This window comes from Ambystoma mexicanum, chromosome 7p, assembly GCF_040938575.1.
Source record: "Ambystoma mexicanum isolate Mex_15411 chromosome 7p, UKY_AmexF1_1, whole genome shotgun sequence".
Taxonomy (NCBI): Eukaryota; Metazoa; Chordata; class Amphibia; order Caudata; family Ambystomatidae; genus Ambystoma; species Ambystoma mexicanum.
Window position 1 is genome coordinate 521,294,679 of NC_090939.1, and position 16,177 is coordinate 521,310,855.

General features: G+C 47.8%; 1 protein-coding gene across 2 annotated transcripts in view; it reads left to right on the forward strand.

The window, feature by feature from the left end:
* RPGR (retinitis pigmentosa GTPase regulator) overlaps positions 1–16,177 on the forward strand; it is a 951,931-nt gene that overhangs the window by 608,981 nt on the left and 326,773 nt on the right. The window contains exon 8 of one of the 2 annotated variants that reach the window (XM_069636550.1): positions 6,873–7,028. The exons of the other annotated variant lie outside the window; for it this stretch is intronic. Within the exon in view, the coding sequence (XP_069492651.1) occupies positions 6,873–7,028 (156 nt within the window). The remainder of the gene's footprint in view (positions 1–6,872; positions 7,029–16,177) is intronic. 2 annotated transcript variants of the gene reach the window in all.

The window sequence follows — 16,177 nt, forward strand, 5'->3', positions numbered from 1 at the left end:
GTTAATCTCTGGTTATGGTGATTTGTTGATTGAATAGGTTGCTGTGATAGCAATAACATTGACTCTTGTTGTTTCTTTCCATTTGTTGCAGTAATCGGGTAGGGTTTATGAATTATCCTTGGCGTGGATGTGGCTTCTGGACATCCAGATGAGATGTTGCCGAATATTGCTTTCCGTTTTCCAACACTGTTCATTATTGACTCAATTTCTGTGATGTCAAGTGAGAGCCTGTCCGCTTTGGCAGTCGCTTTGGCTGATTGGTCAATGTCTAAATTTTTATTTTGAGCTTTATTCGTATGAGATTTGAGCCATTTTAATTTCGCTAGTCTAGCTTGCTCTTTTTCAGCGGTTGTCCGTTCTGAGTTTTGCGTAATTGTACACAAAGGAGTGGATAACATTGGAAATGTGTTGGGACATTCCGCTGATTTTTGCTTCATTGATGGAATTGGTTGTTCCACTTTTAGCAGAGTCTATATTCTCCTCGACAGTTGAAGTGGAATTCGACTGCATTGTATTATCAGGTAATACAGTATGTTGTTCTGGTGATTCTATGTTTGTCTCTGGCATAAGAGTTTCGTGCAGGGGCCGTTTAAATTGGGGCTGGTTTGTATGTGCATTTCTAGTATCATTGAAAGTGTCCATGTTTGTATCTTGGGCGCATGATGGTTCGGTGTCCCATTGAGTAAGTTCGATTTCTGTCTGGTTAGATGGCTCTCCTTTGGGATCCTTCGTTTCCTGGGTTTGTTTTAAAGGGCTTAGTTGGTGGTCCTCTTGCTCAGTTGTTTCCTCTAGATTAGATTGAGCAGGGAGTGCTCGTTTCTGTTTCTTGGATATAGTTTGCTCTAGGGTCAGCTGTTTTAGTGCGTTCGAGGTAGACGCAATTGGTGCAGAACCTAATTTGCAGCGCAGCCTAGTCTTGGGACCCGGAATGGTTTTTGTGGTCTTAGTAGTCATGGCAGTATATGACATTCTGACGAAAGCTGCTGGAAGCTGGGTGTGTTGGGGAGTCTCTGTATCTAGTCTCTTGATGGAACATGGCTTTGTTACAGAGTCTCTATATATTGACCGTTGGTGGCAATTCGCATGAGATCAAAGGGCTCCTGCCCCACAGTTTCTCGCACGTTATACAGGTGTCGTCTTGTGATTAGATTCTTGTCTGTTTTCCAGCTGTTGATTTTATGGCAAAATCTCGAGTTGCTTGGTGAGCATATCAAGGGTGTATGAGATCAAAGGGCAGATGCCCCGCAGGCTCTCACACACTAAGATGGTCTTTGGTAGGTTCGGTTGTTGAGTAGGTAAATCAGCAGCGCAGAGGATCAAGGAGAAAATTCCACAGGCTCTCAGACGGTGGAAATTAGAATTAGTTGCTTCCAGTGATTAGCGTTTTGGGTACTGAGTGGGTGAGATCAAAGGGCAATTGCCCCGCAGTCTCTCAACGGCTGGGCGCTTGTTATCAGTTAGTCTGAGGAGTTGAGCATGAAATGCCAAGTTGCCAATTGGCGTTATGCGGGAAGGGCAGGCAAAATCAGTCTCTCGCACGCCGTTTCTTAAGTGCTTTCAGGTCACGTTAGTGGCTTCTAGCAATTGCACGATGAATGGATAACAATGTCTATAGTTCTACAAAGTCAAGTTCAGTAATAGCAGGGGATGCAAAGTCTGAGGGCTGGTTCCTTATATTCTCGCACACGTTTCTCACGAAGCCCTTTCAATAGAGATGACTAGACGAAGGGGCTCAAGTGGGCGTAAGCATAGACAGTCATTGCATCAACTGCGGCAGATTCCAGGGATATAATGCGGAGTGCCGTGTACGCGGCGCAAGAGAGGTATGCCGGGATTAACTCGTTTCCGGCTCGTTGGTCACAGGTTCCGCCTAAGCTAAACGGCGGGCCGTTAGATGTTTGTCACAGTGAGCGGATTCAGTGCGCCGTGAGAGGTACCACAAGGGGGCAGCAGAGTTTGCCTGTTATCGGGAGTTACAGTGTTCTGTGTGATGTCACAGTATGTGAAAATAAATATGCGTAGGTGCAGAAAATCAAAGGGATAGTATGTTTGGTTTACAAACGTACGCATGTGTCTTCATTACTGGAGTCAAAGAAGAAAAGTTTGTGGCATCGCTCACTTTTGATTGTGCTTTAAAAGAGCAGCATGGCAGACCGCATGGGTCCCGCTGGAGTCCCGCAGAGCCCGAAGACCCAAAGACTCTACGACCGACTCCGCGGCCCGCTCCGCGGTGGAAAGAGTCTTATGAAGAGGTGCAGGCAGTGTTTCCTGGGCAATAGAAGTAGAAAGAGGACTCAGGCAATCAGGAAGCAATCCAGTAGTAAATTGAGGCAGACACAGAGCCAAAGACTCTGCGACCGACTCCGCGGCCCACTCTGCGGTGGAAAGAGTCTTATGAAGAGGTGCAGGCTGGGTTTCCTGGGCAATGGAAGTAGAAAGAGGACTCAGGCAATCAGGAAGCAATCCAGTAGTAAGTTGAGGCAGACACAGACCCAAAGACTCTGCGACCGACTAGGCGGCCCGCTCCGCGGTGGAAAGAGTCTTATGAAGAGGTGCAGGCTGGGTTTCCTGGGCAATGGAAGTAGAAAGAGGACTCGGGCAATCAGGAAGCAATCCAGTAGTAAGTTGAGGCAGACACAGACCCAAAGACTCTGCGACCGACTCCGCGACCGACTATTGTAGTTTTGATATCATGTATCCTCTTTCTCATATCCAAATTCTTCTGTTGTTTGAGATTCAAACGGATGCTTACCTTAAGTTTTCGTTTTTTTAAAACTTTATTTAGTACAGGGGGGTGTGGTCTGGAGCACCCACGATGCGGATGCTCCTCTAATGGCCTCTGTGGGACGCCCGTTGCCTCGTGGAGTTGAGGCGGCTATAATGCAAGACCGACGGAGATGAACTCAACCGAGGCTCCATAAGAGCCTGGAGCGGGGGTGGCTGCACTTCTGGGGGCCACGGAGGCGCGGCGGCAAAGATAGGAGGCGATATCTCCCGCCCACCTCTCTCATCCCAAGATGGCGGACGGGCACTCCGAAGACTGCGGCTGCCTGAAGGCAGTGCGAGTGGGGCAGGGGCTACCGCCCCCCAAAGACATCTCCCTGATCCCCCGTCACTGCGGACCCCCTCTGCTCACGGCACCTAGCACTGGGGGTCCCCCCCCTCACTCGGGACCCTGCAGACGGTGGCAAACCCGCCGAAGGAGCGCCCCATGTGATCGACATAACCCTGCCCACACACTCACCTGTTTCCCGGACCGGTCTGCAGGAAGCCTGCCTTGAACCAACGGCAGCCGGGAGGACTCCCCCACATGACCTGCGCGGCACTGCCCGTGGCCCTGATTGCGCTCTGGATCGGTGAGGAGGTTCCGCGGGATCCCCACACACGGCCCTCACAGCCCCGCCTCCGCCTGTTGAAGACACGCCGGCCCGGAGTGCAGATAAGCAGAGTGGAGGGCTCCCGCTGCACTGAACCGCTCCAAGGCCCTTCCACTGGCATTCCGCCACAACAGCGGCAGATACTCCACCAGGCGGCCCACACCGAACCCCCACCGGTGGGGGGGACCCTTACCCCGCTTCCACAGCTCTCACCTCATTCAGAGACACACTCAAGCAAGCATAATAAAGGAGTAACCACCCGCTTGCCCTCCTGCAGCTCCATCTAGCTGTCCAAGGCCCCTACATTGTCCGAGGGGCAGGCTGTGGGCAGGAGTACGGGAGACAAGCATCATTACCAGGCCCCTAACGGCAACAAAAGAGGGGAGGCCTGGATACCAGCTGCAGCTTATCCACCTGACAGACGTGAAGATTTCCTGGGGCACCCCGGCCCACCCCCTATGATCCCTGCGCCACCGCCTGTGATTCTCGGGCCTTTGCGTTCCTCCTCGGGAAACGGTGTGCTTCGCCTTGGTTGACCGTAGCCGCCGTGCCTGCATCTGGCCCCCACTGTCTGAAAGCACCAGGCGCCACTGAAACCACCTCACCAACCACTCTCTGACCAGGGAAACAAGATGACTTAGCAATCCAAAGCCGGCAAGAATTCAGACATTGCAGCAATGCTGATGTCAGCTGACAAGCCCAAGAAATATGAACTTCCTGGCTCTAACCCTCAGAAGTCCCTAGAAGGCAGGAGTACACTTGCAACCAAAAGTGACATTCGGCATTCATGGCAGACATCAAATCCGAATTCAGAGCATGTATGTCTGAACTGTCCAGCAAACTAGAAAACACTGATCGGAGAGTGACAGATGCCGAGCAAAGATTGGGGGAGGTCGAGGACCGGACCCAGGATCAAGCTTCCACCCTGGCGGAGGTCCAGCGCTCAATTAGACTCCTCCAGGATAAATGTGAAATAGAGTTCAAACAAGAAGATTTGGAAAATAGGGCCTGAGGCAACAATTTACGCATCCGAGGGGTCCCAACCTCAGTCCCAGATAAGAACCTGGCGGAATATGTGGGGGATCTCTTCCAGATTCTTCTCCCAGACCTCGAAGTCACAGGATGCGCCCTCGTCGTGGAATAGAATCGGATACTCCACCAGATGTCATTACCAGAGTACATTTCTTCACGACAAAAGAAACCATTTTTGCGATCAGTCACACTCGCAATGAAATAACCTTTAAGGGCGCACCCATCCAAATCTACCAAGATCTATCCGTGCTTACCCTTCAGAGAAGACGATCGCTCCGACCCTTGGCTGCCTTCCTGCAAGACCAACAGATCCGTTATCGATGGCTCTTCCCCACGGCCCTGCAGTTCTCCTACAAAGGCACCCAGAGAAGGATTAGCCACCTGGAAGATGCCGAGAAAATTATGAACCCAGCCCCGCCTGGAGCTCAGTCGCCCCTGAATCCAGAGAACTCTACCGACACAGACCCCCCAATGTCTCCCAAAACCAAACCAAACTCCAGGTCAAGAGTCCCGAGGTTCAGAAGGCAGAAATAGCCTCACCCGAGGGAACCCCGTCATCCGTAGCAAACGAAAAGAAGCCCTGACGTTCGAGGCAGCGGGCCCCATCCCACGGCCTATGCCCGCTTCCGAGGTACAATCCATCTAAGTCCTTGGAAGGCCATACCTACAATTTCAGCCATGTTGGCTACGAACAGTTACTTGGCCACTTTGGCCAGGGGGGGTGCCGGACCCACAAATCTGCCACCCCCCCCCAGTTAAATCTCTGCCCCCCTGTTGGAGGCCAGAGCAAAAATTTCAAAGGCAGGGAGGAATGCGACCACAGAATTTAGGAGATGCCGGTTGACGCGTCTACATCTCACACCCCCTCTCCAGATACAGCGACACCGTCGCCTCTCACTCCAGATCATTCTACCCTAAAATCCGTCTCGCTCAATGTCAGAGGCCTAAATTCCCCAGCCAAACGCAAGTCGATATTGCAAAAACTTCAAGACGAAAACGCAGCGGTAGCCATGTTGCAGGAAAAGCATCTATTGCCAGCCGATTTCGGGCGCTTACACTCCCGTCTTTTCCCGAAACAGTTCTGCGCATCCGGGAACACCAAGAAAGGGGGCACTGCCGTTCTCTTTGGGAAGGGGCTAGATCCCCAAATACCTGACACAAAACTCTGCCCGGAGGGCCGATTTGTTGCTGTGAAATGCCTGCTACTCGGACAAATTTACTCCATTGTGTCAATATACGCCCGAACACAGCCCAAGCCGCTTTCTACGATGCCCTGTGCTCTACCCTTCCCTTGTTCTCGGAAGGCCAAGTCATCATTGGCAGGGACTTTAACGGAGTCCCGGATCCCAAAAAGGACAAATCCCATCCTCCGTCACCCGGAGATTTCACTTCGGCCCTAGCACTGCTACAGCTGTTCAGAACATTGGAGGTGGTAGAGGCATGGAGGGTTCTCCATCCCTCAGAAAAAGACTTCTCGTTCTACTCCTACGTCCATAGAACATTCTCCAGAATAGACCTCCTCTTGATTTCCCCCCAGATTCTCTCGTTCACCAATGATGTCACCACTGGCCCAAGGATTCTGTCAGATCACGGCCCGGTGACCCTAGAAATCCGGACACAGGAACCACCCCGCCCAGCCCAGCGTAGATGGACACTCTATGACCCAATCCTGAACGAGAAGCCGCTTAGGGACTCGATTGCAACCACGATCAAGAACTTTTTCCAGGAAAACCCCACAGCTTACACTTCTCCCCCTAACACCTGGGATGCCATGAAAGCGGTCGTACGTGGGGAGCTGATAGTTCTTCTTGGTTGCTCAACAGCCGCCCTTACCTTAAGTTTATAAGAAATGCTGCAAAGTAAATTTTTGATATTCAATCTTGGAAGTCCAAGTTCTCGTAATCACAAAATGGGACAGTAGCAGCATATTCTCTAGTTCTTTCCTACACTTATTCTATACATTCCTGGGCATAGCTATTTTCCCTAAATATATTACTATTTGTCCAGTCAATACCAGTTTGTACCCCATTTGAGGTCCAATGACTTAAAGTTGACATATGGGTCCAATACTGACCCAAAGACACAACCGTTAGAAAGAAATGTTCACTTAATTCGGTAGGGGCAACATACAAACTAGTACACAAAGTAAAAACCTGCATTGAAACAAAAATGGAATGTATCGTAGAGTTTACGTTGCACCTGCTCCATGTTGGTGTACTTAGTATATGCCCTGTCATATTGCTATTCACTTTTTGCAGACTCCTAGAGGTCAAAAACCTATCTTTACATTTCATACACTTTTAATAATGTTTTTTCCCAAAGTTTGTGGTACTTTTGGTATGACTTTGAAAAAAAACAGGAACTCTTTTAAGAGTTTGTGTTGATTCTCGTTGTTTAATAAATGTTACGTTTTAGTTTCTCAACTCCATGCATAAATACATTGTATAAAATGTTTGTTTTCAGATAATGATGTATATACCTTTGGCCTGGGTCAATTTGGACAGCTTGGACATGGCCCATTTATTTTTGAAACCTCTGAGCCAAAGATTGTGGAAGCTCTGAAGAAGCATAAAGTTGGTTTGATTTCCTGTGGCGAAAACCATACAGCTGTAGTTACAGGTAGGGACACAAATTCATGCATTTGTAAACTATTGTGGTTGCTAATGTGCTGGTCCCTTTTTTATTTTTGGATAAAAGATGATGAAGCCGCATTGGGGGAATCCAATTGCCATATCACTGCAGGTGATATTGATGTATTTGTGTAAAGGATACGGGCCTCAGCACGAGTTTGGCAATAACCCTTAAATGCAGCGGTAGCGCTATTACCGCCGCATTTAAGGGTCCGCCAGATCATGGCCTCGGCAGATTTCCACCCAGCTCTGAGCTGGGGGGAAATCTGCAGCAAAATTGCTGATTTTCAGTGCTATTACCGCTGGCAGGAAATCCGCCGGCGGTAATAGCGCAAATTTTCCCCATTTGGTGCAGTGTGGAATGAGGAATTCCCAAATGGGCCCAATGGGGAATGGGCACTAACCATTACGCCAAACCCATGATCCGGCGCTAAAAGCGCTGGGGGGTTTGGTGGTAGGGCTAATAACGCCCAACTTGTGATGAGGCCCACAGTGCTTTGTGTTTGCTGTTTCTTTCCCCTTGAACAGTCATTCCATCAGATTTTGCCCGATCCTGGTATAGCTTCAGGCACACCCTGCCACTCCATTAGTAACGCCACCTGTGGTTCCTTCTCCCCCAGACAGCCAGTTCAAATTCATAGAAAGAACTTACCCTGCGAAACTGATTTTAAACATACAAATCAGTCTGAGTAGTTTATCAGTCTCTGAACCATATGTTTGAAGGCCACGCTATTTTACTAAACCTCTATAATCCTCCTGCAATTGCATCTGAGAAAAACATGTCACTGTCTCAAACCTATTGACCCTGCCTTCCCTCGTTCTTTTAGCCTGGCTTCACTGGTTATCTTGTTTACCTCTCTTCCTTTTCCTGATTTCTCTTTGCTCCTCCTTGCCTGCTTCTTTTCTTCCTCCCATGACCCCTACTCTAACACCTGCTTACTTCACCTCCTTCCTCTCCTGTTTCTTTTTGGGTTTGGCTAGAGCAAGTTTTTGCTTGCTGCCAGATCTCATAAAGATACAAAGTGAGAGGAACCCTGGTGCTACTCTGATACTCAGACCTGTAGAACAAGTGCATCCTGGAAAAAAAACATTCTTGCAGAAACCATTTTATAGTTGCCATGAACTTTTTTGCTGTACTCCTACATCCCGTTCCCTTTCTTCAATAAAATGGGAGTTCCTGAAGCTGGGAATAGACTGAGCATGCACAGCAGTGAGCTCTTCCTTTTTAAGAATTTGCATGTGGTGGCTGGCATCACTTCCACGGCGCGGCCATGCCACCACCCCCAACATCCTTCCCCTCAGTTCTTTTCTCCATGACGGATGGGTGGAAGGCCTGTTGCAGCTTTCTTTGTTTTGTTTTCAGTGCTTTCGCCCGCTACTGTATTTGTGTTCTTTTTCCTGCTCACCTCTGCTCCTTTCTGTTTATGCTGGGTAAAACAGGGTTTTCTGTGTGCTTAGGGTGTGGCAGGTTCTTCTCGGCAGCAAATCCTCGCCCTCTTTGTTTAGAACGTTTATGCAGGGCCTCTTCAACGCTGAGATGCCTGCAAGATGTATGACAAACATTTACAGAAGTCACTGAAGCACCAGCTGATGAGGTGGAAAGAGATTTTCAAGACACTCCCACTTGATCATCTCAGGAGCTTCGTTGCTTCCAACAAGTTAAGTAAACAAGTAAACCTTTCTTTGCTTCGACAGCCCAACCAGGTGATTCCTTTTCAGGGATCGACCAGGTTAGGAGGGCCCACTTAGGGTCTGTTGTAGGAATCCGTTGTACATCTTGAGTTCGCTCTGAGGCCTTTGTGGAGGCGGTTACCATTGCATGCACCAAGTACCTTTCGGGATCTGTCACTGGACGTTGGTCTGACAGTACCTTGAGAAGGGTTCATTCTGATGATGCTGTCTCAGGGGGTTTATCGGCTTGTACCTGATAACTCGCCCCATTCACCCTTCACACCAAGTAATGGATCTTCACCCAAGGGACAGAGGCCAGTATTTGAGGCAGGTTCTGTGTGGTAATCGCCTTCAGGGCGAGCCAATGCTTCCACAGTCTCCATCTCCTTGCCTCAGCTTCGGGTCAAGATAGAACACTGTTCATCGGTGGTAATTGTCTGGGGCTCCGACACAGGCCTGTCACCAGCAGATGTTTTTCCAGTGTCTTCTAATGCAACGGGGGCTGGAGACTCTGACAGGTTCTTTCCTTCCGGAATCTCTGGTGCTTGCCCCATTTTCCCCATGGGTGGAGTGGTGCCGTAGTGTGAGGGGCTACTCTGCCCCATCACTCACGTTGCCATTTGTGCCACTTGCTCACGCAACCTCCTTTTGGTTAGAACCTAGCCAAATGCCCCTCATGTGCCAGCTCAACAAGATCAAACACTCTTTTATTGGCAATTTCTCTGGAAAAATTAGCAATATAGCCCCCAAAAGAACCTGTCTGGGAAGAGCTGCAACCATGCTCATGCCACAAGCAGCAGTGTCCAGATGGTGGTAGGAGGCCTCCATCATGTCTTGAGCCACTTGGCGAGCCTCAGACAAACTAGAGCAGAAACCCAGCTGATACTCTGTCGGGTATGCCAACCCGAGAATGGAGGAAGAAAGCAAAGCAAATATGCGCTGCTGTAGAAAATAAAAGCATAAATGCAATTTTACACTTTCATTTTCCTCACTGCTCAGTACAAAATGACCCCCCCCCCCTCCCTTCCCCCCCATTTAATTCATGTTACTCTTGAAAGGATTTTAGGACAACACAGGCTAGAGAGCTTCAAATTAAAGTGTGTATTGGTGTGGAAAGTATTGTCTTTTCAAAGCCAAATACTGTTTTTTGATTAATGTCGGGGCAGTAAGAAGCACAAAACTCATATTTTCGGTCTGGTTATCGTGATACACGCCTTCATCCACTTTTTAGATCTTGCTAGAAAGATAAATATCAGGGATGGGCCATGGCCAAGTCTGACAACCTTTTGAATTCACATATTGGAGAAGGGCACACTGGTTCCAGGCACATGTTCTCTGGTGCAGAATTGGAGCATCCTCATCCTAGTGAAAGCTCTGGTTTAGCAGCAGCCCTTTTAATAGAGCAAGTGTATCTGTCTAACTTGGTGATATGTTTGTGAATGATGCTTTTAAAAGTATGTTTTGTTTCCCTGCTTTGTGTGTTTTCCACTTGTGTGCTATATTACAATTTGATGTTTTTAAAGTATTTTTCTTAAGTGTGTCTGACAGAGTAGGACACAGAAAAGCTACATTTACAAAGCCAGTCAAGCAGCAGTGTGTTGTCTACTTTGGTGCTTCATTGCTGAAGGCCTACTTGTTGGAGCACCTCATAGTGTGAGCATGCTTCTTCTCAAAGGCTTAACAGCTTTTTCTCTCAATTCTATACTACTTTATGCATGCACATTTGAGTGGTTATGTGCAGTGGGACTCAAACATACATCCATATACAATCCTTTAGTGTAGTCGCTGAATTGAGTGTTCTGTAGTTATTCATGAGACATCTGAATTACTATCAGAAACTGTGCTATTTATCAGAGGATGGATACAAAAAATTCAGAATCGTAACGTTGATAGATATCTTCCAGTGCAGCTTTTTTCTGAAACTTTGAGCAGGGGGAGTGGTCTAGCTCGGCGCCAAGCACCTTGCACAGTCTCTCCTTGACCCCGGACGGGACAGTACTGCCCTACAAGTAAAACCAACCAGGCCTCATGACCTTGTCGGGGCTTATTGTGCATTCAGCAGTCCTCAGTGGTGTTCAATTCAGCAGGGGAGTGGCACCTTCCATGGTGTTTGGTGCAGCGGGTGGCTCGGGCTCGTAGCCTTCGGTTTGCTCTTGCCCATCGTTTTGGGTCGCCCGTATAGCACGGCCTGTCGTTTGGTCCGACACCAGTGCTGCATCCTCAGGCATCCTCCCGCATCATGGCAACTAAAACTCCCAACAGTTGGTGTGGCACGACATGAAATGCCAGTGCACGCACACCATGACTCGCTCCCCAGAAGTCGCAGCATGAAAAGAACAAGCAAGAAAGAAGCCAATCTCCTGAACTGTTTCCTACAATGAGTGGCAATCTGGCTTCCATTGATCCAGTCTTTTTGGGTTTCCTGACCTTCACTATGTTTTCTTTGGATTGGCTTGCTATCTCCATCAGTCTTGACTTTGCCTTATTCCCTTACGGACCTGTTTCATGTGTTTTGACTTGCTATTGGATTTTCTTTGCCTATTACGTCATTTTGGAGTTTTGCCATCACTGGATTTGACATGGTTTTGCTTCATGACAGTTATTGCTTACGGATTTCCCTGAACTGTGATGTTTCCTTTTCGATGTCTATGCGCATAGATCCATGGTAATTAGTCTTTGGAATACCTCCTGGATCTGCCCCACTTCTCCTCTAGTTTCCATCCTCGTGCCATCCGGGTCAGGCCCTTGTAGTTCACTGCTGAAATCCACGTTAGGCAGGCACCTCTGACCTATGGACTTACAACACCTAGTAGGAATACACATAGGTGCATCAGCCATTTACCATCCCGAATCAGGTGGGAGTGGCACAAAAGGAAGGCGGGATGTTCTTTTCATGTTTGCTTGTGTCCGTAACAGAGTTCTCTTTCTTGCTTTTCCTTCCTCTGTAGTGCGTGCGGATTATTCGTGTGTTCCTGCCTTTTCACCTGAGCCCATGTCTCCCACAGTTAGATTCAGATTCTGCAGGCAGCTCTCAGGAGGAAAGTCTCCCCGGAGTGGAGACCACTGCCCTCTGTATTTTCTACAGAAGGACAGTGGCATTTGCAGAGACGTCACAGTGGCTGACAGACCTCTGTTCCTTTTTTTTTGTTCATGTGTTCTGCAGGCTGATTTCTAAGGAACGATCCATAAAATAGATGTTTTTGCTGAGCCATCATTCCTGCTCCCAAGACCTTCAATTTAAAGGCTGCAGGGACGCAACGCTAAGATGTCCTTTATCGTCCCGCACAGTACATGTGTGGTGGCTCGGGGTGGATTGTGACATCGATCAATGCATTTCCTTTCGGTCACTAAACCCAATTGCCCTTAGAAAATGCAGTGAAAAAATTGCCAGTAGGACCCACTCTAATTCCCCATTTCAACAGAGCCCCTCGGAGTTGTACTCCCGTAAAGTAAGAGAGGAAGAAGAACAAAAAGGCCAGGAAAAGATCTGACTTTCCTAGTGAATCACATCATTCTTCCGGGTCTTCTTCGCTTAAGAAGCACAGATCCAGGTGGGATGAGAGCAGGGACTCCTGCCACTCTGAGGGTGGGAAGGCATACGTTCTGTGAAACACTTGTGTATAGGCGCGTTACAAATGCCATATCATATCATATCAATCGTGCTTCCAAGAAGAATGGGGGGAATTAAAATAGTAAAATATTGGAAAGGCCTTGATGGGGATGGCTTCGGTCTTGAAGTCCACAGCAGCATCAAAACCCCCTGAGCCTATTCCGACCAGCAGGAGTGTCCAAGAAGACAGTAGTTGCACACTCCCTAGTTTGGCCCCCTCGCGCTTCGACAAATGACTATTTGTTCATGTCAAAACTCTCCTCCTTTTGGTCCTCATCTCAAATCCAGAGCGCTCATACCCAGAACTTCTATTGACATTACAGGAATTTGGTAACTTCTCTAATTATAAAGTAATTGTCACAAAGACTCTTATTTTTCCAATTTCCCTTTCATGTCATAGGGGGTTATTTGATGTGGACCGACAAGTGGGGGCTAATATTGGGCCTTAAATATTTGGGTATTCAAGTCAATAGAGATATTGAGTTTCTGCTTGTAAATAATATGCACCTGTAAATTGCAGAATTAGATGGACTCTGCTGTAAATTGGTGAAATTAAAACTGACTCTATGGGGTAAAGTTAACATAGTGAAGATGCCCTTGCTCCCAAAACTATTCTATGTTTTTAGTATGCTGCCTCTACCACTTTCAAATAATCTACTATTGAGTATTAATAAAGTCCTTGAATACATTTGTGGGAGCGGGGGGAGGTCATGCCCGAATCCCAAAGGATGTCCTTCAAAGCCTAGTGCATATAGGTGGTTTTGGTTATCGCGACATACAATATGACTACACTGCATTTACGTTACATACATTGCACCATCGGTTGTCGGATGACCAACTCAACTGTGCAGGCTGCATTAAAATTGAGAAGGAGTCTGTCTCGCCCACACCCGTAGATATTATTTTGTTCGCGGACAAAAGGTTGCCGGTTGGTACGACTCCACCTTTTATAGTACATGTTGTGCTACAATGGTGTAAATGTAATGAGATTCGAGATGAGAAATATCTTCTGTGTGCAGACTCTAGCTTGTGGAAAAACCCGGCTGTGAAACAGGGTAACTATGTTTTATTGTGGATTTCATGGCAAAAAGCAGGTATATGGAGAATTGGACAGGTCCATGATGTGGTTGACTTTGAGTTCTTGTGCGTTAAATTTAAGCTGAAAGCAATTGAAATCTGTCATTATAATGTTCTGTGGGAGCTCGCTGTACTTTTTTCACCAAGGAATGCTACAATGCACGCTCAGCCTGCAATTTTGCTCCTCTCCAAGACCATGGGCCTCATTACGAGGTTGGAGGTAGCCATGGCGCTATTAGCGCCATGGCTGCCTCCAAAATCGTTCCAACTCCGGTCTGGTGGATGGAGCAATTATCGGTCCATTCCGAGGTCGGCGGGACCGGTAATTCCCCATTCACCAGAGCCATTCCCATTTGAGCCCCCATAGGGGTCAATGGGAAGGGGGAAGGCGGCAATAACGGTACCGCAATTTGCGGAACCGTTATTGGCCCCGGCATCCCTTTGCGGGTCCCGTCTTTAACGCCTGGTAAAACCAGGCGTTAAGGAAGGACCCGCAAAGGGAACTCGTAGTAGGGCGGTAAGGGATTACCGGCACCGGTGCCCTTACCAGTGCCAGTAATCCCTTACCGCCCACCTCGTAATGAGGCCCCATGCCTCTATCTGCATCTACGTTATACTAATTAGTTACACCTTCTACGTCTCGGTTAACAGCGCAATGTGGTAGAGGAAATTGGGATTCGGATTTGGGTTGCTTTTTGTCGGATATTGAATGGAACCGCATATGTGCAGGTCCAATTAAATACAATGTTGATTTGGAACTGAGGTATACGCAACAACGGATTAATCATTACCTGTACTGGTCTCCTTGGAAGATGATATTGTGTAAATTGTGTAATGGGGATGTTTGTTGGAACTGTAAAAGAGGTGGGCACCATGTTCCATATGTTGTGGTTGTGTAGAAAGATCCAATTATTCTGGGATGGTGTTTTCCAGAGAATAGACCTGGTTTTGGGTCTATCTCTTCCAAGAGACCCACTTCTTGGTGTGTTGAGCTTATTTCCTTCAAATAATGTATTGTCTAGCAGTAAACTGTTCTGTACATATAGAGCCCTTCTTCTTGCTAAGAGACATATTCTGACATTTTGGAAAAGCAACACTTCCCTCAGTGTTGATGATTGGTTGCAGAGTTTGTCTCTACTGTCTAGGAGAGAAAGTGTCCTTTAACGCTAAAGATCAACATACATATGACATGATCGGGGAATATTTAATGACCTTTATGCTTAGTTATTTTACTGACATTCTAGGGGTTTTGTTTTTATTCTCTTAATTTTGTAATTTTCTTTTACTTTATTTTTATTTATTCTTATTCTCTCTTCATTTGTATTTTCTCACTTTTATTCACCTCACATCCCACCTTTTCTCTGTCATTTCCTTTGAAGATTGGACTGTTATGATGCATTTGAATAAGTTAGAATTATTGTATTTTGACTTACTGTTTATGCAAGCGTTAAATGAATAAATACAACTAAGAGAAAAAAAATACCCTGCTCCAATGTGTCTTCCCCGATTGCGCTCGATTCAGCTTTGGTCTTTAAGCTGCAGTTGGTCGAAAGCTCTGCCCGTGAGTCTAAGGCCCAATATTTTTAATCCATGCAAGCAATCTACATTGGCAAAGGTGATGTTGTCTCCCATAGGTTAGGGCCCTTCTGGTTACCCTGTCAGACTTCTTTGTCAGAATTTATGGTGGATGAAGCAGACATTCTGAACTTGGGAGCAGATTTGCAAGAAACAAGTGCATTACAGAAGTCTCCAGATTTGGAGAAGTAATGTAAATCTTCATATGAAGCTGTCATCCGCCAGGCCGGCCGCAGCCGAGATTGGCGGTTGCTTCCCCGTTGGAGCTGGAGACGCGGAGGTAGGGTTTAGTCCCTTCTTTGGTTCCGCGTCTCCAGCGATGCAGCGCAGCGCGGCCAGTCGTATTTAAGGCCCCGCCTTCCGGCACGACGCTGCGTCGCAACCCTCCTTTGGATGTTTTCCTGCTTCCGGGTTAACACGCTTGTTGTTTCTGTCCTCCGGCTTCGTCTTTCTTACGGAAACTTTCCTTACCTGTGCTGGTCGGTGTTTCTGCTTCCCGCTTTCCTCTCTGGATTCTCGCAGTTGGCACCTTCCTTCCAGGGCTCTGTAGGTCCTCCTCTCTCCCTCTCCGCTGCGGCTCCTGCCGCTTGTTTCCTTTTTTCTCCTCCTCTCTCCATTCTTCTCCCCTCTCCTTTCCTGGCCTCTCAGCTTATCCTGGAGGCTTCTGCCTCTTCCAGCGGTACCATTTCCAGGTCCAGCCTTCCTTCCTGCCTCGCATTGGTCGTATCTCCCCGGACTCTGCTACTCCTGCACTCCTGGCATCTGGACGCTCCCTCCGCTACAGACACTGTGCTCTGCCTCGGATTTGACCTTTGCCAACGGTCCACACTGACATCTGGATTGAAGAGTTTCATGGCTCTACTACAGAGTTTTTTCCCCTTTGGGGGTTTTTCCCTGATTTCTGGCTTGGTTCCGGAAGGGAGTCACGGGACAGCTGTCTAAACAGCCGTCACTGTGGCTTCCCTCCGTGACAAGCACTATCTTCCCAAGAAATAGAAGGACTATCTAGCGAGGCGGCAGCTGCAAGAGCTCGACACTTCTAGCAGCTCAGGTGAGGAGAGTGTGTGTACTGGGGAGGCCGAGGTCGGGGTGCATACTAGGTCACAGATTGCAATGCCAAAAGGAATCACGATGTCGGCGGAGGATCAAGTCCAAGAGTTATGGAAGGCGTTCCAAGCAATGTCTCAGGAGCTACAAGGGGTAAA